This window comes from Pristis pectinata, chromosome 3 (genome assembly GCF_009764475.1).
Source record: "Pristis pectinata isolate sPriPec2 chromosome 3, sPriPec2.1.pri, whole genome shotgun sequence".
In the NCBI taxonomy this organism is placed as follows: domain Eukaryota; kingdom Metazoa; phylum Chordata; class Chondrichthyes; order Rhinopristiformes; family Pristidae; genus Pristis; species Pristis pectinata.
The window spans coordinates 25,441,142-25,463,784 of record NC_067407.1 but is presented as its reverse complement, the minus strand read 5'-3'; the positions used below and the strand labels follow the sequence as shown (position 1 = coordinate 25,463,784).

General features: G+C 39.2%; 1 protein-coding gene across 10 annotated transcripts in view; it reads left to right on the top strand.

Moving 5' to 3' along the window:
- slc6a9 (solute carrier family 6 member 9) overlaps positions 1 to 10,489 on the top strand; it is a 211,145-nt gene extending 200,656 nt beyond the window's left edge. For all 10 annotated transcript variants that reach the window (XM_052013130.1, XM_052013128.1, XM_052013129.1 and 7 more), the window contains 3 exons: positions 1,873 to 1,973; positions 3,663 to 3,833; positions 5,976 to 10,489. In XM_052013130.1, the coding sequence (XP_051869090.1) occupies positions 1,873 to 1,973; positions 3,663 to 3,833; positions 5,976 to 6,194 (491 nt within the window). In that variant the 3' untranslated portion in view covers positions 6,195 to 10,489. The remainder of the gene's footprint in view (positions 1 to 1,872; positions 1,974 to 3,662; positions 3,834 to 5,975) is intronic.
- The last annotated feature ends 12,154 nt before the right edge of the window (positions 10,490 to 22,643 follow it).

The window sequence follows — 22,643 nt, the reverse complement described above, 5'->3', positions numbered from 1 at the left end:
CGTCCTGACAACATCCTCATAAATCTCCTCTGTACTCTTTCCAGCTTAATGGCATCTTTCCTATTGCAGGGTGACCAAAACTGAACACAATATTCCAAATGTCTTGTACAACTGCAACATAACATCCCAACTTCTATACTCAATGACCTGACTGATGAAGGCCAGCATGCCAAAAGCTGCCTTCACCACCCTGTCTACCTGCAAAGCCACTTTCAGTGAACCACGTACTTGTACTCCAAGGTCCGTCTGTTCCTCAACATACCCCAGGGCCCAACCGTTCAGTGTAAAAATCCTACTCTCATCTGTCTTCCCAAAATGCAACACCTCACACTTATCCAAATTAAACTTCATTTTGCCATCCCTCGGCCCACTTACCCAACTGATCAAGATCCCTCTGTAAATTCTAATAACCATCTTCACTGTCAACAACACCACCTATTTTAGTGTCATCTGCAAACTTACTAACCATAACTTGTACATTCTAATCCAAATCATTGATATAGATTACAAATAGCAATGGGCCTAGCACCAAGCCCTGGGGAACACCACAAGTTATGTGCCTCCAGTTTGAAAAACAACCACTGATGAATGACAGAATTGTTGCTGTAATTGAAACTCACAATCGCCACAGTTACCAGAGTTTTCCATACTGCTGACATCTGATATGAAGCTGAGGGAGGCATAATGCAGGGACCCTGCTCAAATTCCCCATTAACAGACTTCAATATTGGGGACAGAGCTTGGTCTTCTGTAAAAGCTGTCAAGAATTTTAAATGGTATTTAAATACATGACATTAGATAAATTTAAAAACTATTAGATTGAAATAAATAAATACCTTTAAAATATATATAACAAATAAAATAACTTGAAAACACTTAAAATAATTAAAACATTAAACTAAACAAAAATCATTTAATTACTATGTCCAAATCTGCAGACCCAAATGCCAATTAAAATTGTACCTGATTGTACATATAAATGGCTGAATATCAGCACTTCCCTTTAGAACAGTTGGCCACAGCCAGCAAGATTTATCTCCAGGTATCTTTTGTTTGTATGACATTGTTTATACTGTCGAAGGTTGAAAACAAACTTCTCTGGCATAGTTGTCTGGCAGAGTATTATCTGAAACCCTAGATTGCCTTGTTGTTCCATGATTCATTGAAATGCTCTTCAAATGTATACACGAGATCTTTTCATCCACAATTAACATAAAGAGAACTGCTAATCCACCTTTGTTGTATTTTACAAAGGCAGCAGTTATCTGTTCCAAACAATTTAGCCATATTGCACACTGGATATAAGCATTTCATATGAAGTATATCATTTATAATGATTTACCAAGTAAATCTAATTATTAGTTACTAAGAATTAAGTAAATCATTTACAACATTTCATTGCTTTAGACAATGAACCATTTGCATCACTCAAAATGCTTTTTGAGAACAAAAGTCATTATGCCATTTTTCTTCAGTAACTGAAATATTTACTGCCCAAAATAAGAGTTGTTCATTAGTTTTTTTGTCACATTTTGATATCTGTAATGTCCTTTCACCATTGTATTTCTCAAACTTGACAATGTCTGCAATGTGTGTAGCTCACTTTGCATGCTTAATGGCAGAAAATGGATCAAAAGAGATGTATGTCACACTGGACATGGTGATCTATGCATGAATTAAAGTGTTCCCCTCTGGGATATATAATAAAACATCCCTTGTGATTTTTATTTTAAAAGAAAATCAGTGACGTCAGCCCATTGTAAATAGAGGTGTTTATGCCAACTGATTGCTAACTCAGATAAAATCATGGAAAACATCATAGTGAATTCTGGATTTCTACACAATAAAATTATTTTCTTTTGCCGTTTTCAGGACATAACCACTACTTCAAGGATGTTGAGATGATGCTTGGCTTTCCACCTCCGATCTTCTTCCAAATTTGCTGGCGTTTTGTGTCTCCCAGCATTATCTTTGTGAGTACCTGTTAGATGCATAAATAAAACTGCTTTAAAAATGAGTGAGAAGCTGTATGTCACATTTCCGTGTGGAAATGACAATTACCTTAAACACATCGAGTTAGAACTCTGTCATATCACATCCAGCAACTGGATTCAAATTTCATCTAGACATGGGGGTTAGATTTTTTTTCCCCTTTGAAAGCTATGATGGTGTAGGAAAAATGAGATTCACATGTTGAACTGAGGACCCGATGTGTTCAACTCTTTGCATTACAAATTTGGAGTCTGCATAAACACAAAACAGAATATTAATTTTAACATAAAGACAACTTCACAAAAGGATATAAAGAAAGTGGATCATGCTGGAAGTATTCAACAACGTTAGGCAGCATCTGCCTTGAGAAAAAGAGAGTTAATGCTTTGGATCTACAATTTTTTATGAAAACAAAAGAATGGCTGGTTAATGAATTTTGCATGCCAATGTGATGGTGTGGGGGAAGGATTTTAATCTTTGGTGGTTACTGGTTGAGGTATATTGTTGAAGCAGAGCAGGAAACGTCTACCTTGTACCTAGCCTGCATTATACGTACTGGGCTTGTGAATGCATGATCAAGTCATTGGGTACAAGAGTGGAAAAATGTTCTTTAGTAGGTACAGAATTGTTCGGATACAAAGGTGGAGTGGGGGCAGAGGGTGGGGCTTGAAATTGATCTGCTATAACCCATTTTATACCTTCTCTCAATTATATAGATGTTCATTTTGTTTGGTGAGGATCAAGTATATATTAATTAAAGGGGATTAAAGCATGAGATTAATGGGAGAATACTATTTTTGTTCAACCCAATTATTAACATTTCTTTGTCTTCCTCTGTTTACATGTTGCTTTACCATACACCATTCCCCAGGCCAGGAAGAGAGTGGCTGCGCTGCTTCCAGGCCTCTGCCAGGGCCATTTTTAACTGGCCTTTTGGAGGGAGCAGGAATGGCCCAGGGTGACTCACCTTCTTTTCTCTCTTTCTGCAAACTCTTGTTGATCACTTCCCTTCAAAGCACTGTCAGCACCAGGAATCCATCAGAGAGGACAATTTGATTTGGAAGCCAATTCCCACCACAGTGGAGGAATGATAGTATGCTGCATTACCATGTCCAGGTGGTTCTATCCTTTTGACTGGCCACTTTGTGTCAATAGTAAATTCATGTGTGCAAATAAAGTTTGATTTCTTTTAAAAAGATTTGCATTATAGAGCAATTTCACATCCCACGTAGAAAGTCCTACAGCACTTTACAACCAACAAACTACTTCTGAAGCATATTCATTGTTGTTGTATTGTGTAATGGCAGCCGGTTTGCACAGAGATAGTTCCCACAAAAAAAAATAGTTAATGAGGAGGAACTCTTCCTTTTTTAGCACCCACTCCTAATAACTGGTACAGGCCTGGGCCTTGGGATGAATTGCTTCTAAACATATCCTTTTGTGTGGAGAACATAATAAAGGATTTTCCAATAACTGTCCAAGAACAATGGCTATTAACCAGCAGACTGGCATAAGAAACTAAAGACAATAGATTGCTATTGAGAGGAATGACTTAAATAAATGAGAAAAATTCTCACCATGAGAGATGTTATGCTTTATTATGAACTGCATTGATCAATAATGTTAAATTTAGCTTTGTAGTCAATCATACTCTTATTTGTTCCTTCTAGTTCATACTGGTGTTCACTGTGGTCCAGTATAAACCCATCAGTTACAATGACTATGTGTACCCAACATGGGCTATCACACTTGGTTTCCTGATGGCACTCTCCTCAGTAATCTGTATTCCAATTTATGCCATTTGGAAGATTTGCACAACTGAAGGTTCCACATTTTGGGAGGTAAGTGAACTAGTAGAAAACTGATTGAAATGTATGCGTCTTGGGCACATAACATTCTTTGTACATTGAGAAATCTCAGTGAGCAGCACTACAACTGTCAAAAGATGAGGAGAAAGGAAAATATAAAGAAATCTTCTTCAGCAGACCCTTGGAATTAAGGATGAGTTGTTTCCACTCTAGTTTTGTGGTTTCTGAGGTGGCTTATAAGGCCAATGTGGGAACCATAGCATAGAACATAGAACACTACAGCACAGTACAGGTCCTTCGGCCCACAGTGTTGTGCCGACATTTTATCCTGCTCTAAGAACTATCTAACCCTTCCCTCCCACATAGCTCCCTATTTTTCTATCATGTGTCTATCTAAGAGTCTCTTAAATGTCCCTAATGTATCTGCCCCCACAACCTCTGCAGGTCAGTGCATTCCACGCACCCACCACTCTCTATGGAAAAAACATACCCCTGACATCTCCCTTATTACCTTCCTCCAATCACCTTAAAATGATGTCCCCTCATGTTAGCCCATGTCACCCCTGGGAAAAAATCTGTGACTGTCACTCGAACTATGCCTCTTATCATTTTGTACACCTCTGTCACAGTCACCTCTCATCCTCCTCTTCTCCAAAGAGAAAAGCCCTAGCTCACTCAACCTATTTCATAAGATATGCTCTCCAATCCAGGCAACATCATGGTAAATCTCCTTTGCACCCCCTCTAAAGCTTCCACATCCTTCCGATAATGAGGTGACCAGAACTGAACACAATACTCCAAGTGTGGTCTAACCAGAGTTCTGTAGAGCTGCAACATCACCTCACGGCTCTTGAACTCAATACCCCAACTAATGAAGGCCAACACTCCATACGCCTTCTTAACAACCCTATCAACCTGCGTGGCAACCTTGAGGGATCTATGGACGTGGACCGCAAGATCCCTCTGTTCCTCTTCCAGACAGGACAGGAAGTGGGTAGTCTATAAGGTACTGTGCTTACACAGGGCTTCCATGTGCTCCCAATGCATGGACTCAAGGTTTTCAGTGCCATCCCCAGTATTCCTCGTGCACATTGACTGGTCATGGGCCGGAGGTTCCTAGGAGTCAGTGGGGAGCGCTGCATTTCTTCAAGGAGACTTTGAGCACGTCCTTAATCCTTTCCACTGCCTGCCTAGTAATCTATTCTTGGACAGAGTTTGGATTAAAGGCTCAGTGATAGGAGACGCGAGTTTAAAAAGACAGGTAGATTGCAGGAAAAACAAAAGTATCTGGAGCTCCAGATCAAGGTTTAAGTACTGTTAAGGAAGGCATTAGATTGAGAAATCTTGCAACAATCTTATATCTGTTGCAAATGCTGATGGTCCTTTACGTAAAGTTCTTCTTGCTACAACCTGAATATTCCTTTCAGTTGTTTTGAATCTTATCCCATGTTAAGGTAAACTAGAAATATTACAGTATTTTGTACTGAGCAAAAAGAAAAGCTATATAATGTAACCAAGAGAAAGATACAAGAGAAGAAACAATTAGTAAAAATTGTTTCTACATATTAACTGTACAGTTAAATATTGCAGTAGCAAAGCTGCGTTGGAGGATTTTTTTTTACTGGATTACTGTTTGTTTCAGCTGAGAACCTAAAGTTATAATAAGATATCTTTATTAGTCACATGTACATCGAAACACACAGTGAAATACATCTTTTGCATAGTGTGTTCTGGGGGCAGCCCGCAAGTGTCGCCATGCTTCCGGTGCCAACATAGCATGCCCAGAACTTCCTAACCCGTACGTCTTTGGAATGTGGGAGGAAACCAGAGCTCCTGGAGGAAACCCACGCAGACAAGGGGAGAACATACAAACTCATTACAGACAGCGGCCAGAATTGAACCCAGGTCGCTGGCGCTATAATAGCATTACGCCAACTGCTACACTACCGTGACTGCCCCATGTCAATCTATTTGAGAATCAGATGGGAAAATCAATTTACTACAGAAAATGGATATGGAGAAATAATCTAAGGATTACTTAGAAATTGTGCGCAAGCCAACTTGGCAAGCTAATTATATAGTGATCAAAATTGCTGTCCTCGACCTTAATTACCAAGCTAATTCACAACTTGGTTACCAAGTCAAGATTCACAGGTCTCTTTCTTGTTTATTTAGCGTCTGAAAAATGCAAATAAACCAAGCAAGGAATGGGGACCTGCTTTACTGGAGCACCGTACTGGTCGATATGCCACACTGGGCAGCCCGTCCTATGAGTTCAACCTTGAAATCCAACAGCTCAATCCAGATAAGGAGCGAGAGAAGGAGCAACTACCAACAGAAAATATAGAGCATAACCTCAACACACAGGGCAGCAATGGTTCTGCCAGAACATAGAACCCTAATGTGTAGTCAAAATCATTTTTAAATCAAAGATGATAATTAATTTGTGGTGGAGGTGGGGATGGCAGTTGGGTCAGGAAATAAAGCCTTCATCTTATGTGAAAGGATCTGCCCCTATAATTTCCTGTACAATCAGTATGCAAGACAAGTTTTTCACTGTACCTCGGTACAAGTGACAATAATAAACCAATATCAATACGATCCATGGATTTTGACAAGTAGTCAAAACAATTTAATTGATTGTTCTTCCTTCAGGTATCTGCATTTTTTTTCTTTCCATTCATTTTTAAAATTATCAATAGAGCTCCATAATTTAATATTTAACCTTTTTTTCAAGAAATCAATTATTTTTGTTGTGTTAGCAGAATTCTGTACTTTTTGTGGAAATTACTTGTACCTTTGTGCAACTGAGATCTGACTTTCCCAGTTGTTGCGAGGTTTTTATCTGATTTTCATTAGACATCTGTTTGTGTCTGTCTACTCCACATAAAAGTACTGCTTAATATCAACAACACGAGTATATTACATATATAAAATACTGAAAAGGTAGAAGGACACTTGGTGAAGGGACTGGTTAATGCCACTTCAATATGAAGTGTGTGACAGCACACGTTTCCAAGTAACCAGTTGTTCACCGCACCAACCTCTCCTGGGGATACAAGTTGCCCTGGTTCTTTTACGTATTAGGTTTGTTCCTTTTTTTTTAAATGCAACTCTAATATATTTTTTACACAGAAAAGCAAATATTTCCTGAAAGTAAGATATTTCCGGTAATTTACGCAGAATACAACAAAAAGTATATAACACATATTTCAATCTTTGAAGCTCTACACCATTTGTATAAGTTTTGCTAGAGCTAGTGGAGATAACAGCATAATGAACACCAGTTCCTGGTACTTTCCATTTGCAAAACATGGCCTCACCGTCAGTTAAATAGCTTGTGTCATCTGTAATAGCGATGCTCCCATCACCGTCATGCTCTAATAATGGCAGTACCTCTTCACAAGAGGATCGGTAGTAGTAAACCTTTGACTATGACTCAACCGGTGATATTAGTATGCATGTCCTACATAGTATTAGACATGCATGTATACATGAGAATATTTGATTGCTTTACTCATATGTCAAGTACCTAATTTCACAAATTCATTGACACATTTGAACCTACTGATCATCAGACTTGTACTATTTCAGAGGAAGTTAAAAAAATAAAAATTGTTATTAATACATCTAAAAGGCAGCAACTTGCTAATGAAAAGTTAAGCAAAGAATCTGGAGCTAATGATGCATCTTAGAGGATGTTCATATTGGAGGAACACGCCATTTCATGTAATCATTTAGCACTTTTACCACACTTCATTGGAAGAGCTTTTGGAGATGGCCTAATGGTGCTAGTATCAATTAATGGACTGCATTTGCCTTTAGGTAACAGGTTTTCATTTGTTAAAAATCTATTCTGTAAGAAAAACAAGTAGGATGTTAGAAGTAGTGATGCAAAAAAATGCCACAACAAAGAAAGGCCCAGTGCGTAGCTGAGAGTGATTCTGTAATGGAAACTCAGTTCCCTTCAGATGATAACTAACAGTTTTCAAAAGCTCTTCTTGTGTTTGGGTCTTTAGCAGCACTAGAATGGGGAGAGCTGGGAAAATTTGAACTTTTGATTGCATGAACTTTCATTTTACCCATGCCCTGCAAAAGTAGAAGAAAAATACCATTTCAACAAAATAGGCATGAATTTTTACTGCCACATATTTATCAGGTAGTCACATTAGACATTCCTTCAAGATCCAAGGCTTATATGATTCAGTTTATAAATGGGTACCTACCATTGCTGTCCAAAAAACTCAGGGGGCTGTTCAATTATTTGTGGTATCCCACTTGCCATTTTCATGAATAAATGGAGATTAAATGCAATATGCACATTAGCCCTTGTTTCACCTAGTGTTGAATGGCTCAACCTTTAAAGGAACTCCTGAAGGCCACTCCAAAACATGCCAAGAGATTTCTAAGACCCAAAGGAATAAACATACTTCATTAAACGTCCAAAAATTACAACAGTCCAATCTGCCAACCAATACAAATAGGAGATGATGGATTTCAGTTTAACTAAACCAGCAAGCTGCCATGTCAATTTGCCTTCCATTGATCATGGTTCAATTCAAAGGATATAGTTGGAAATAGTTCGTATTACCTAATGGTGGATTTTGATGGATTCCATGGACTCATTGCCATCTCCACACTGGTCTTGGGTTAAAGGCAAAGCCTGTACACAATATCCTAAAACCAAAATCAGGGGAGAGTGCTCACACCCCTGCAGGACTCTTTGTTAGGAGAGGTAGAATGCACAAACAGATGATTTTAAACATTTGTTCTTTTGGAATTTTAAAAAAATCACACTCCAACCCCCTTTCTCACTCCCACCACTGCCAAAACAAAGTTTGTAATGAAATCAGTCACCTCATTTTATTGGTGGGGGTCTTTGAATCCACAGTTTCATTCATGTGTCAAATTATGTGAAGTGCTTGAATTGTACAGTGTACATTCTAGTCCTAACTTTACAAATGCAGAAAGGGTTTATGCCAAGAGATTTTGTGCTTAGATCCAAATTTTGATTGGATTGGAATTAAGGTTCAAGTTCTGGAACAAAATTATGTTTATATCAAAATACTTGCATGATGGGAATGGTCATAATGGGATTTTGTGCCTGGCTGCAAAACACATTTATGTAGATTCCATTGCATTTGCTTGATAATGTTAAATCTTGATTCTATGGAAATATGCAATATGACAAAGTAGACATTGCCAATAAGAAGCTATGAATTAAATTCTCTCTCTCCTTGTTCTCCTTATTAATCCTTTCCCTGTTTCCTTCTGACAATTGAATCTTTTCTTTATTCATATTTCTGTGGGGTTTAATCTTGGCTGGTACTTGAATCACCAGCCCACACCCATCTTTACTGCACTGCAGTTGAGGCAGATAATAGAACTCTAGCCTCAGAGTCAGAAGGTTGAAGGTTTAAACCCAACTGCATTAACAAGAATAAAGATTAATACTATATTTTAATACTGAGAGAGTACCGTCTTTAGGATAAGATATTAGACCAGGGAGCAGTCTTCCCTTCCAGGTGGATGTAAAAGATCCCATAGCACTACTTCAAAAAAGGAACAATGGTGCTCCCCTCCAACTTCAATGGCCGTAAAGCACTTTAGGATGTCCATGATAACCACCATTTCAATGCAAGTCCTTTTTTGATCTAGAAGCGATCTGCAAGTGAATAATTAGCCTCTCATCCTTCGGGTTAAGGCCTTATAACACATGCTTCACCCCTTCAGGCTGCACAAGCTACTCAAACACTTTTATAACCTAATGGGAAATAGTTTACAAATTACAACCAAAAAAATTGTAGTAAATATGCATTTTATTATACTGAGCTATATTTACTGCCCCTTAATTCATATTGATAAAGCAATAGACTGCACTTTGTTGACTTTCATTAGCAGACATAGGAAAAAGTATTTTCTCACATGGTTTAGTCAATTGAATTTCATGATTCAGTCTAAGGAAATTTGACCCAGATAATTTAAGTTTCTGCAGCTTCCTGACCTGGTAACTCTATATGCTGTTGTAACATTGATATATTAGTATTAATATTCAGTGGCAGACTTTGTTCTAGCTTAAAGAAATCTTTTTCACAATTTGTCAGGTAACTAAAGCAAAATGTCTGTGATGATTAAGGTTAATTCAGTGGAAGCTGACTGCTAATAATTTGGTTCACCAAGGAAGTACTTAGTCACTAACAGGCTCGATTAAATTTGACACACAGGTCATTGAGAAGTCTGCCTCATTTGTACTTCAGGATGGGTCATTGCCAGCCAATCCAGTACATAAAAACTTCCACGGTGCCAGTGCTTCCCCATTCATAGATCTCAGAGATGACTGTATTTTCCAATCCAGGTTATTTCAATGCCAGCAATAAATCATTTAAAATAAACATATTTTTATTTTAAATGATTTGCTGCTCACTTCAAAATAACAATGTTTGATAAATTAAAGCTTGTGGCTCCCATTATTACATAATGTTGGAAATATCTACAATATGCACATGCATTCAGAGTGACACACACACTCTCTCTCTGGATGATGTTTACACTGCTGCAGACCTTGGACTGTTCAAACGTAGAGAACATAATATCACATGACCCCATTAGTGGCACACAATATTGTAGATTAAGGGGTCACTTTGCTCTCATACATGACGGTATTTTAGACTACACTGAAATGTTTTAGTTGGGTGGTGAGGGTGGGGCTGCTTGGGGTTGTGGGGTGGGGCAGGGGTTAGATTACTATCTTCACTTTTTTGTGAAGTTACTCAAGCACACAACTTTTATAGTGTAAACAGTGATCTGGATTGAGCCACGTTTCTGGTTCATTTTAATGATCTCTTTAATCTGTTTTCTGTCCATGCACTTCCTCTATCTCTCACGATTGCCAAACCTTTCAACCTTTTGCCTATTTATAGCTGTAAATATGTAGATTTGTAATCTATCAAGTGTTCCATCCTATCTGCCATTGCCCAATTTGTTCACCTTTTCTGAATGTCAAGCTCTTGTATTCACTCAGTAAAGGTTATTGGGAAGATCTCTGTAACCCGTGCTTCCTTCCTACCTCTGACATTTATCTATATAAAATACTCATACTCTATTTAATGTATAATTTAAGTTGAGCACCACCTTGCATTTCCTTTTAGCTGTGTGTGCTGAAAAATAAAGGAAGGTTTTACTTTCCAATGTGCCAATAGCTCAACATGAGAAGTATAATTGTGTACACAGTTTTCTCTTGATAGTGTATATTGTTTCAAGTGACTGTAACCTGTAGTCTTATACTTATGGAAGTTTACTTGACTTTTTTTAGTGTTTAGAAGAGGGAAATATATATAAGAAGCTACTTACTTGTATAAATCTCTTGCAGATTGGGGTCAGTTGCATAAATCAGTCATTAACAAAAGTTGTAAATCACATCTGAGAATGAGATAAGAGTTTTGTTGATGTTATTTGCAGTTCTTGTACATTTAATATAATAACGTTTATGCTCTTAAAACTACTTATCAAAGGGAAGATGTCACAAAACTGAATTTTCATTAAATTAATGATTTCTGCAGGTCAAATACCATTATAACAAAATCTATCACTGTAATTTACCAATGACAATAAATATCCCCTCCACCTCTCCATCTTGGATTCCATTGCTGAATCAAGTTTCAAGATACATTTTAATAAAATAAACAACTTTAAGAGCTACAGTATCTAGATCTGAAATCCAAGACCATCTCCCCCATCATCACCTCCTTCGGTTAATCTGGTAGTAACCAGTTTGCCCTGTAAGAGTTTCTGGTTGTGAAACAAATTCCAATTTATTAATAAACAATAGAGATGCATTTTTTGGACTCTAAGCTGTCCATCACCGAAGTAGAATTTACTTGTGAACTCTATGCATTTAGATCAGCGTGTGAAATGATTGATGCAAAATGCGCACAAGTTTTCATTGAGGCACAATGTTAAAATGAAAAATAATTCACTTAAACCCTTTTCAATAATTCAGACTGATACAAGTGGAGTCCAGACTGCCTAGCCAGTTTTCCATGGAAATGATAGAAATTTCTGTACTTTCCATTTTTTTTCTCGCTTATTAACAGAATTCCCCATATGAGAGGTGAAACCAGGTCACTAACTTGCCAGTCCCCAGGCTGTGCCAGACTTTACAATGCCCACGTTTAAGATGCCCCCTAAATTTTTGTTTTATTTTTTAAAATATGAATGGGCTGCCTTTGAGTCTATGTGGCAACTCCACCAACTATTACAGATAGACTACATCTGATGTCATGATTTGAAGAGGCAAATCTATACTCATTCCTACTCCATGCCACATCATATTGCCACAGTAGAAATTCTTTCTTGTCAGTAGTGGTAGAACTGAATTTCAGAAGTGGGGTAGAAGACAATACTCCTACATTTAACACTAGCAAGCAGAATGCATTTCTAGCCAAGTGACTGTCAGATATGTTTGAGTTTACAGTGGATGAAAACTTTGGTTACAGAACGTGCAACAGACTGAAAGATTTATTTACTATAAAGTGTGACACAGTTGTCTAATTATAGTGAAGCTTAGTGGGGTTGGGTGAGGAGGGGTAGAAAACCACAGGGAATCAAGCCTTATTAGATGTTATCTTGTTGGTGGACCTGGTAACATGATGGATTAAAATATTACCCCTTCTACTCTAGGCTAGCCTAGAAAGATCACCACCTACTGGTGATTGTGAGATATGTTCAGGCTGCTCTAACCCACTCCTAATGGTCATTAATCAATTATGGGCAGATGCCCATGGCGAACATCACAACACTACATTTTATTCACTTATTGGCTGAAAATAACACTACATTTTATTCACTTATTGGCTGAAATAGAGTGCAGAAATACATGGAGACACGAGACTGCAGATGCTGGAATGTGGAGAAACACACAAGTTGCTGGAGGAACTCAGCAGGTTCGGCAGCATCTATGGAAGGAACTGGACATTTGCCATTTCGGGCCTAGATCCTTCATCTGGACTGGACGTTTCATCAGTCCAGATGAATGTCTCAACCCAAAATGCCAACTGCCCATTTCCCTCCATAAATGCTGCCTATTTGAGCTCTTGTGCCACTGCAGAAGTGTTGTAATCTGCCAAGTCAATTTTTACAGCAATTTGATTCACAATAGATTTAAATGTACTCAATGCCTACAGAATACCAAAATTTACATTTGAAATTAATAATTGGCCTTAATTGGAGTAAAAATTAACCAAAACAAAGTTGGCCTTTTGTTTTTTTTTCCCACAAGGTAATAGCTGTTTCAAGACGCCAATTTGGTTCAGCTTTCCATGACTGATTTTATGCAACAGGCCCCATGTTCGCTACTATTGGTGCTGAAGGGATGGTGTAATGGCAAGAGGATTTGTAGCAGAACTGCATGTTAGCACAATTTTCATTACATCAGAAAAAAACTGCTGTAAATTTTATTCATTTACAAACTGAAACCCAGCAAAGCTTTAAAGTGGAACCTGTAGATTCCAGAGTATGTTTATTTTAGAATTGGTCAAAAATGTGAATTAAAAAAATTAATTAACCTACAGAGTTTGAAACTTGTCTTTTTTTAACATTATGAGCTAATTTCTTTACTGTAATTCCTATCTCTTGTTATTCGACCTATCATGAAACCAAGTACTTCCCAAAAAATGTGATATATAAAATCTGCAAAGAAGGTTACTTCAAAAGAATTCAATATATTTGTAAATGTTTAAGTATAACAATATTAAAATCTAATTAATATTCTCAAATATTCATAGTACCAAAAGAAGCCTAGGAACTTAGAAAAATCATGCCTTTTTCCCACATCTCCACAGCTCTGGTAAAATTACAATGGAAATTGGTATCTGTACTTCCACTGGCCAGCACTGTCTGGGTTTTTCAAGGTTAATAGCTGGAGCTAAATGATACAAGAATACAAACGCTCCAGTTCCTACAGAGGAGTGATATCTAATTCATCCAGGTATTCACATCAGCTTGCCCCCAGCCTTGTTTAAGAAAAATGAACTTGCATATGGTAATCTGGAATTGGTGGAAACTGTGGGCAGGATTCTCCATAGCAAAACCTTATGCATTGTTGAATCTTTTTGTGTTGTAAGGAGCATCACATTGGAGTGGTCAAATCAAGCCCTGCTCACAGACAGAGAAAAATATAAAAAGCTCAGTCATATCTTCCACACCTGTACATGTCAGTTACAAAGCTTTAAATTAATTTTAAAAACTCTGAATGTTTCTGAGATGTTCAAAAAAATTAAAAGCAAATTTCTCACCAGTGCTGACTCTTAGCCCAGGCTCCCACCAATTCCTTCCTTTCTAGGCAAATTGAAAGGTTCCTCTGTGGTTCATGTACGTTGGGCACTTAAGCTCCAGTTCACCCTCCCACGTGAAGATACACGAGGGCTCCTGGACTGGAAAAAAAGCCTACTTGGGATTTTACTCTTAGGTTCTCCACATTATCTGCTGTTTGAATAAAGGGTATTTTACATTAAACATATGGAAGAGTCACAAAGCAAGATTACTCAGGAATCTTTTGAAATTAGCTATTGGTCTCCTAAGTGTTGCTGCCAACAATTTAGGAGAAATGTTCATTGTGCAGACAGTTTGCAGATGCACATGATTGTGCCTAAACCACTGTTTACCTTGCATGTATGATGCATCCAGCACACAGGACTTACAGGTCCTGCATTTATGTTTATCTTAGCCCATTAACATGTGATACTGTTCCTTTCATTTACTTAACGTATGCTCAAAATGAATCTATGGTATATTCCTCAAAACCTTGTGGTAGCACATTCTACATTCTAACCACTTCATGGGTATAGAGAGGTATATACTGATTTTTTTTTAGTTGGATTTATCAGTAGCTTTCTGACTTGCCTTACCCCAGCGTTTTGGACGTGGCTTCTGTGGAAACATCTTCTCCATATCTATTGTATTAAAACCCATTATGGTTTTAAGTATCTTTGTCAGGTCGCCTTTGATTACCTGATTTTACTATTTCATTCAACTAATTTCACAATAGTTTTAAAATGTATTTTAATAGAACTAACGGCAACACAGTGGAAAATTACATTTATATCTCTGGTTCGCAGTTCAACGTTTTCATGCTCCAGATTTTTAGCTTTCAACTTGCATCAACCCAAAAAGAGGATTCACGGAGGGGGAGGGGGTAAAGGGATGAGTCCAGCAAATCCACAAGATAACCAACTGTGCAGAAAATGCTTTATCAACTTGGCAGGAATGAAAATTAACAATCAGGCTTTACCATTCATGGAGATATGGCAGTTTTAAGGAGGAATGCCATAAGTGTTGAAGTAAATTAGCAAGGATTAATTAGTAAATTCGTAGACGATACGAAAATTGGAGTCATAGAGAGTGAAGAAGGTTGTCCAAGGATACAGTGGGACATAGATCAGCTGTAAAACTGGGCAGAGCAGTGGCAGATGGAATTTAATCCAGACAAGTGTGAGGTAATGAATTTTGGGAAGTCAAATTCTGGTAGAACATTTAAAATAAGTGGCAGGGACCTTAGGGGTATTGACATGCAAGTCCAAAGCTCGCTGAAAGAGGTGACACAGGTGGATAGGGCAGTGAAGAAGACATTTGATATGCTTGCCTTCATAGACCAGGGCATTGAGTTGGGACATCATGTTGCATGTTGGTTAGACTGCACTTGTAGTATTGTGTACAGATCTGGCTGAGAGGCTACATGAAGAGTATGGTGGCAATAGAGAGAGAGTGCAGAAGAGATTCACCAGAATATTGCCTGGAATGGTAGAACTGTAATTCTAAGGAGAGATTGGATAGGCTACGTTGATTCTTACTGGTATGTAGGAGGCTGAGGAGTGACCTTATAGAGGTTTATAAAGTTATGAGGGACATAGATAGGATAGATAGAGGGTTTTTTTCCCCCCCAGGATGGGGGATTCTAGAACTAGAGGGCATAGAGGGCACAGGTTTAAAGTGAGAGGGGAGAAGTTCAAAGAAGATCTGAGGGGTATATTTTCCCACACAGAGTGTGGTGGTTATCTTAAATGAGCCACCGGAGGAGGTGGTAGAGGCAGATACAATTACAACATTTAAGAGGCATCAGGAGAGGTACTTTGGATAGGAAAGGCAAAGGGGGATACGGGCCAATTACAGGCAAATGGGATTAGCACAGACAATGATCGGCGTGGCTGAGGTGGTGGGTCAAAATGTCCCGTTTCTATACTGTACCATTTTATGATTCTAGATAGTATGTTGGAAGGGGTGCCAGTGAGGTGGGGGGGGGGTGGGGTGGTAGTAGAAAGGGGGCTACAGGAAAGAGAGAATGCATTGGGTGGAGAGGAGGAAATGGTTGACTTTCAGCAATGATAATAACTACTGTGACAATGTGGGGGTGGGGGCAGGGACGGGGGAAGAGAGACAGAGAGAAATAAGAGTTTGATCAAAGCCACTTGCAAATTCAGGTCATGAATGAATTATTAAAGGTAGTAACCTAAAATACTTGTTGCATGGCTATTGAATTTAACAGCACAAGCTTTACTTCTTTCTCATGTACTTGCACCTGAGGTTCCTGCAGCTGTTATGTGTACGTTATTGGTGCATCTTTTTCATTAGAAATTTATTACTGATTTTTTAATGCACCTTTTCAAACATTTTAAGAGATATCAAAAACAAAAGTTAAAAGCAAACTTAAGTACCTCAGTTACACAAGACCATTGAATAAACTGAGTATTTTGCGGAAGGGCATGTTGGATTATAGGACATTGAGAGGGAGTTGAGGCTTAAAAGTGCCCTGCTGACAACAACATCTCCCCCACCCACCCCCAGAGTTATCCCTGCTAACAATCTTTTCATCTATTTACATATAATTTTAAAAGAATATTGCCTCAAACACTTATTGAAATCGCTGACTAGTTTTGACCATTTATTTCTCCAGTAATGTACAGCAAACGTACTTTGCTGTTGAAACTCAGGCAGGCAGGAGGATGGTGAAAAGACGCCATTGGCTATTTCCCATCAGAAGTCAGTGGCCTGCGAGTGTATTTTTAGATAACCTTTTATCTAGTCTGGGGCTCTGTTGTGAGCTGCAGAATTATACGTCTTTCAGAAGAATGTTGCCCATTATCACTTATGTGAGAGGAAGGTCAAGGACTTAATCTTTCTGACTCCTCTGTTATTTCTTGGAAACAGGGCAAACTTTATCTCCAAACAATTTTTAAGAAATATCTGACCCCTGTTGTGAATTTCCATTCCTGTAAAGTGTTCTTGATAGATTTTCTTGGTGGGGTTTTCCATTTACTATTTCTCCAACCAGTTGATCCTTTTGTGAGAGCAGCTGAAGAAACTTGTCCTTGCTAACACCTCTGCTAATTCTTAGAAACCAGGCAAAATTATCACAACCTGTTCTTTTAGGAAATGCCCAAACCCCATTTTCAATTTTCAATCCCATAGTGTTCTTTTTTTGCTTTCTGCCCTTTAATTTTATTTCCCAGTCTCTGTCTTTCAACAGGTATAATGTTTAGATCACCATTAACCATTAGAAATCAAAAAGCAGCTACAATGTTGGTTATGGAGACATGGATTTGGCCATGGTGACACTGTTTTTACCTTGCACTGATAAAGGCCTTATTCAAAGAACAAGTAAATATCCTTGATGTGTACACTAACTTTGAAAGTGTCTGACAAGAATCCTTGCACATCACAAGAAATGATCATCTCTATCGAGAGAATCTAAGAAGTTAACTTTGACGTACAATGGCATTACCATTGCTAAGTCCCCCCCACCATTAATATCTGTAAATTGACCAGAAACTCAATTAAAGCAGCAAAATAATACACTGAGTTTACAAGAGCAAGTCAGAGGCTGGATGTTCTGCAGTAAATCACTCAGATCCTGACACCCCATTGCTTTTCCACCATCTACAAGGTACAAGTGTGATGGAATATTGGCCACTTGCCTGGCTGAGTGCCACTCCAACAACACTCAAGGAGCTTGATACCATCCAGGATAAGGCAACCAATTTGGCTGGCAACCCAACTACCGATAGTGCACTGTGGCTACAATATGTGCCATCTAAAATTGCACTGCAATTACTCATCTGGACTACACTGACATCACCTTTAAAGCGCGCCACTTGACCATAAAGAGGGACAAAGACAGCAGGACAAAGACAAAAACACCAGAACCTATAGGATTTCCCTTCCAGGTCTTACACCATCATGACTCGGAAATATGTTGCCACTCCATTATCAGTGGATCGAAATCCTGGACATACATAACAGATTTATAGAAGTACTTTCACCAGAAGGACTGCAGTTGTTCAAAGAGGCAGATCATCATCACTTCCTCAAGTACAACTGGGAGTCTTGCCAGCGATATTCACATCTCCAAAAAAACATCTTAGTGCAAGATTGTCTCTGCCCACTACCTGCAAAAAGTCCGTTGATGATATTTAATTGATTTCAGAGAACATTGACTCACGTAAGTAGATGAACTGGAACCAACACTGCTCCCCATCCAACTCGTAGAGGAGATATTAATTGACTGCTGCCGTGATATGCCCTGTTGGAGCTGTTTATTATTGCTTGGGCATTGGTGTGCTTCTGCTGGCCTGAATCAGTCATCTTCATTGGTCAAGTTGACTGTGCTGATAACTCATCTCTTCACACAGTGTTGCTGTTTTCCACAATGCTGGCCTTCACCCATGTTAAATCTCAAATTAGCAAAAGAAAACAAGAAGCAATGATCATACATCAGAAGCAAGTATAAGGATTCTTTTCATCTCATCATTTTACCAATAAAATGAACAATGGGGAAGTAAGGTCAAATGTTCATGCTTATGGTATGTGATTGAGCAATGAGATCATATGATAATGTATTATTATATTTTCAGTTGATAATCAAAACTGCAATTATACCCCTTGGGGTTTTCAATTAGCCACATATGCCCTTTACAACACACAAGTGAACAGAACAACCAAACCTTCAAGCAAATGTTAGAGTAGGGCTGTAATACAAACAAATAGCATTTATATATTTTACTTTTAATGTACCTTTACATAGAGTTATACAGCACCAAAATAGGCCCTTCAGCCGAATTCACCCGTGCCGACTGTGTTGCCCAGCGAGCTAGTCCCATCTCTCCGTGTTTGGCCCAAAGCCCTCTAAGCCTGTCCTATCCATGTACTTATCTAGGTGGCTCTTAACTGTTGCTAATGTGCCTACCACAACCACTATTTCTGGCAGCTCATTACAAAGATGCACCACCCTTTGCGTGAAGAAGCTGCCCGACATCCCTTTTAAATCTCTCACCTCCGATCTTAAATCTATGCCTCTTGTTTTTAGCATCCCCTCCCTGGGAAAAAGATGATGTGCTTTTACCCTGTCTATGCCCTGATGATCTTTATATGCCTCTATCAGGTCACCCCTCAATTTTCTACATTCCAGGGAATAAAGTCCTAGTCTATGCAACCCACCCCTCCTTGTAACTCAGGCTTACAAGTCCAAGCAATATTCTGGTAAATCTTTTCTGCACTCTTTCTAGTTTAATAACATCTTTCCTATAACAGAGTGACCAAAACTGAACACAATACTCCAAATGCGACCTTACCAACGTCTTATATAACTGCAACATAACTTCCCACCTCCTATACTCAGTGCCCTAACTGATGAAGGCCAGCATGCCAAATGCCTTCTTCACCACCCTATCTACTTGCGATGCCGCTTTCAGCAAATTATGCACTTGCACTCCTAGGTCTCTCTGTTCCATAGCAATCCCCAGGGCCCTACCATTCACTCTGCAAGTCCTACCCTGGATTGAGCTCCCAAAATGCAACACCTCACATTTATCTGGATTGAAAGCCATTTGCCAATCCTCAGCCCACATACCCAGCTGATCAAGATCCCCCTGTAATTTTTCATAACCTTCTACACTGTCTACAACACCACCTTATTTTAGTATCATCCACAAACTTACGAACCATGCCTTGTACATTCACATCCAAATAGCTTATATAAATTACGAACAACAAAGGTCCCAACACTGACCATTAGACCCAGACCTCCAGTCCGAGAAACAACCCTCGACCATCACCCTCTGCTTTCTACCACTGAGTCAATTATGAATCCAATCTGCTCTCTCCCCCCGGATACAATGTGATCTAACCTTCTAGACGACTCTGTTTAAAGGGATAGAATTTATAGTTAAGAGTATTAGACTATCATAGAACAGTACAGCATAGTACAGGCCCTTCAACCCACGATGTTGTTCCAACCTATATAAACCTACTCCATGATCAATCTCACCCTTCCCTCCTACACAGCCCATAACCCTCCATTTTTCTTACATCCATGTGCCTAAGAGTCTTTTAAATGTTCCTATTGTATCAGCCTCTACCACCTCCCCTGGCAGTGCGTTCCAGGTACCCACCACTCTGTGTAAAAAAAAAACACCTACCTCTGACATCTCCCCTAAACTTTCCTCCACTCACCTTAAACGGATGTCCTCTGGTACTGGCCATTGCCGCCCTGAGGGAAAGGTGCTGGCTCTTATAATCTCTCATAATCTTATACATCTATCAAGTCACCTCTCCTCCTCCTTCTCTCCAAAGAGAAAAGTCCTAGCTCACTCAACCTTTCCTCACAGGACATGTTCCCTAATCCAGGCAGCGTCCTGGTAAATCTCCTCTGCATCCTCTCCAAAGCTTTCACATCCGTCCTATAACGAGGTGACCAGAACTGAACACAACACTTCAAGTGTGGTCTAACCAGAGTTTTATAAAGCTGCAACATTACCTCGTGGCTCTTGAACTCAATCCTTCGACTAATGAAGGCTGGCACACCGTATGCCTTCTTAACCACCCTATCAACTTGCACAGCAACTTTGAGGGATCTATGGACTTGGACCCCAAGATCCCTCTGTTCCTCCACACTGCTAAGAATCCTGCCATTGTACTCCGCCTTCAAGTTCAATCTTCCAAAGTACCTCACTTCACAGCTCTCTGGATTGAACTCCATCTGCCACTTCTCTGCCCAACTCTGTATCCTGTCTATATCCCATTGTAACCTACGACAACCTTCTACACTATCCACAACACCTCCAACCTTCGTGTCATCAGCAAACTTACTAACCCACCCCTCCACTTCCTTATCCAAGTCATTAATAAAAATCACAAAGAGCAGGGGTTCCAGAACATATTCCTGCAGAACACCACTGGTCACCAACCTCCAGGCAGAATATAATCCATCTACTACTACCCTCTGCCTTCTTTGGCAAGCCAGTTCCAAATCCATGCAGCCAAGTTTCCACGCCTCATGAATTTCTGGATGAGTCTAACATGGGAAGCCTTGTCAAACACCTTACTAAAGTCATACACCACATCCACTGCTCTACCTTTATCAATCTGTTTTGTCACCTCCTTGAAAAACTAGATTAGGCTCATGAGGCATGACCTGCCCCTTACAAAGCCATGCTAACTATCCCTAATAAGACCATACTTCTCCAAATTCTTGTAAATCCTGTCCCTAAGGATCCTCTCTGCCCAGTATATAGAATCATAGAATTATAAAATGATATCGCAAGCAAGAAGCCATTCAGCCTGCTGCACCTTGGTGGGAAGACACCTGGAGAGCTGTGAACAGGCTTGTTCTTTGCACCAGAGGATGGACGCAGTTGCCTTAGGGGACATACAGCAAAAGGCCACTAGTTTAATTCCTGGAAAATGAGAGCTGTCCTTGACAGAGTAGGATGGACTAACACTCTCTGGATTTTAGAGAATGAGAAGGGAAGCATGTAAAATTTTTAAATAATGATTAGGAAAGATCTTCAGAGCTGATTTCCCTTGACCGGAGAGTCCCAGTTTAGGAAAGATCGTAAATCTTCAGCATTCCCTACTCCAAAGAGTTGTGAATCTGCAATTGGTCAAGTCAGAAAGTAAGTGAATTTTGGTCAGGAAGGGATCAATGTTTAGAGCAGAGAAATTAATTTGGTGCAGTAGCTAATGTATAAAATTCATCAAAAATTGATTGTAGTATCCACTTCTGTTTGCTTCCCTCTGGTCATCCCAATTGTTCATCTTTATTGTTTCTTCGCTAATTTTCTATCCACTGTCCTTTTAATTCCATGTATTTCAATTAATTATAATTAACTTTAAGAGATAGCATCAAACATTGATTGCAGTAACACTGAAGAGCTTGCTACCTTGTAACTGATTTATAGCATTTTGCTGCCATCTACTGGTTTCCTTGTGTTTTACTACACTTTCAAGCCTTTCATTGTGAGAGCGCTTCCACTGAAAAGTAAAGAAGTGCAGTTGCAGGAATCCTAAAACAAAAACAAGGTGTTGAGAATCCTCAGCAGCTCAGGTAGCAGCTGTGGAGACAGAAACAGAGTTAACCTTACAGGTGAATGAGAATTTTTCCAAGTTTTGATGAGGAGTCTTTAACCTGAAATATTAACTGTTTCTCTCTCCACAATTGCTCACTTTTTAATTTAGGTCACATAGCACCTGCCTTGAAACTTAAAAGGTGGCACAAGCATGGTCTTTTAACTGTTTTATCCATATTTTAATCATTGCTACCTCACTCCATCTCTCTCAACCAGTCCCTTGGGATCAAAAATAACTTAACTCCTCTCCAGTTCTGAGGATTCTGAGATGGTGCTGAGGCCAATGAAAGATCTTCAGGTGGAGCAGAGCGTGCTTGACAGTATAAGAGCTGGTGTTATCCCTCTGCCATTCTGTTGGCCTTCCACGTGCTCAAGAGAATGAAGGTTCCCAGTGCCGGCATAGATGCTCCTTCTTCACTTTGATCAATGATGGGCCAGGGTTTCTCAT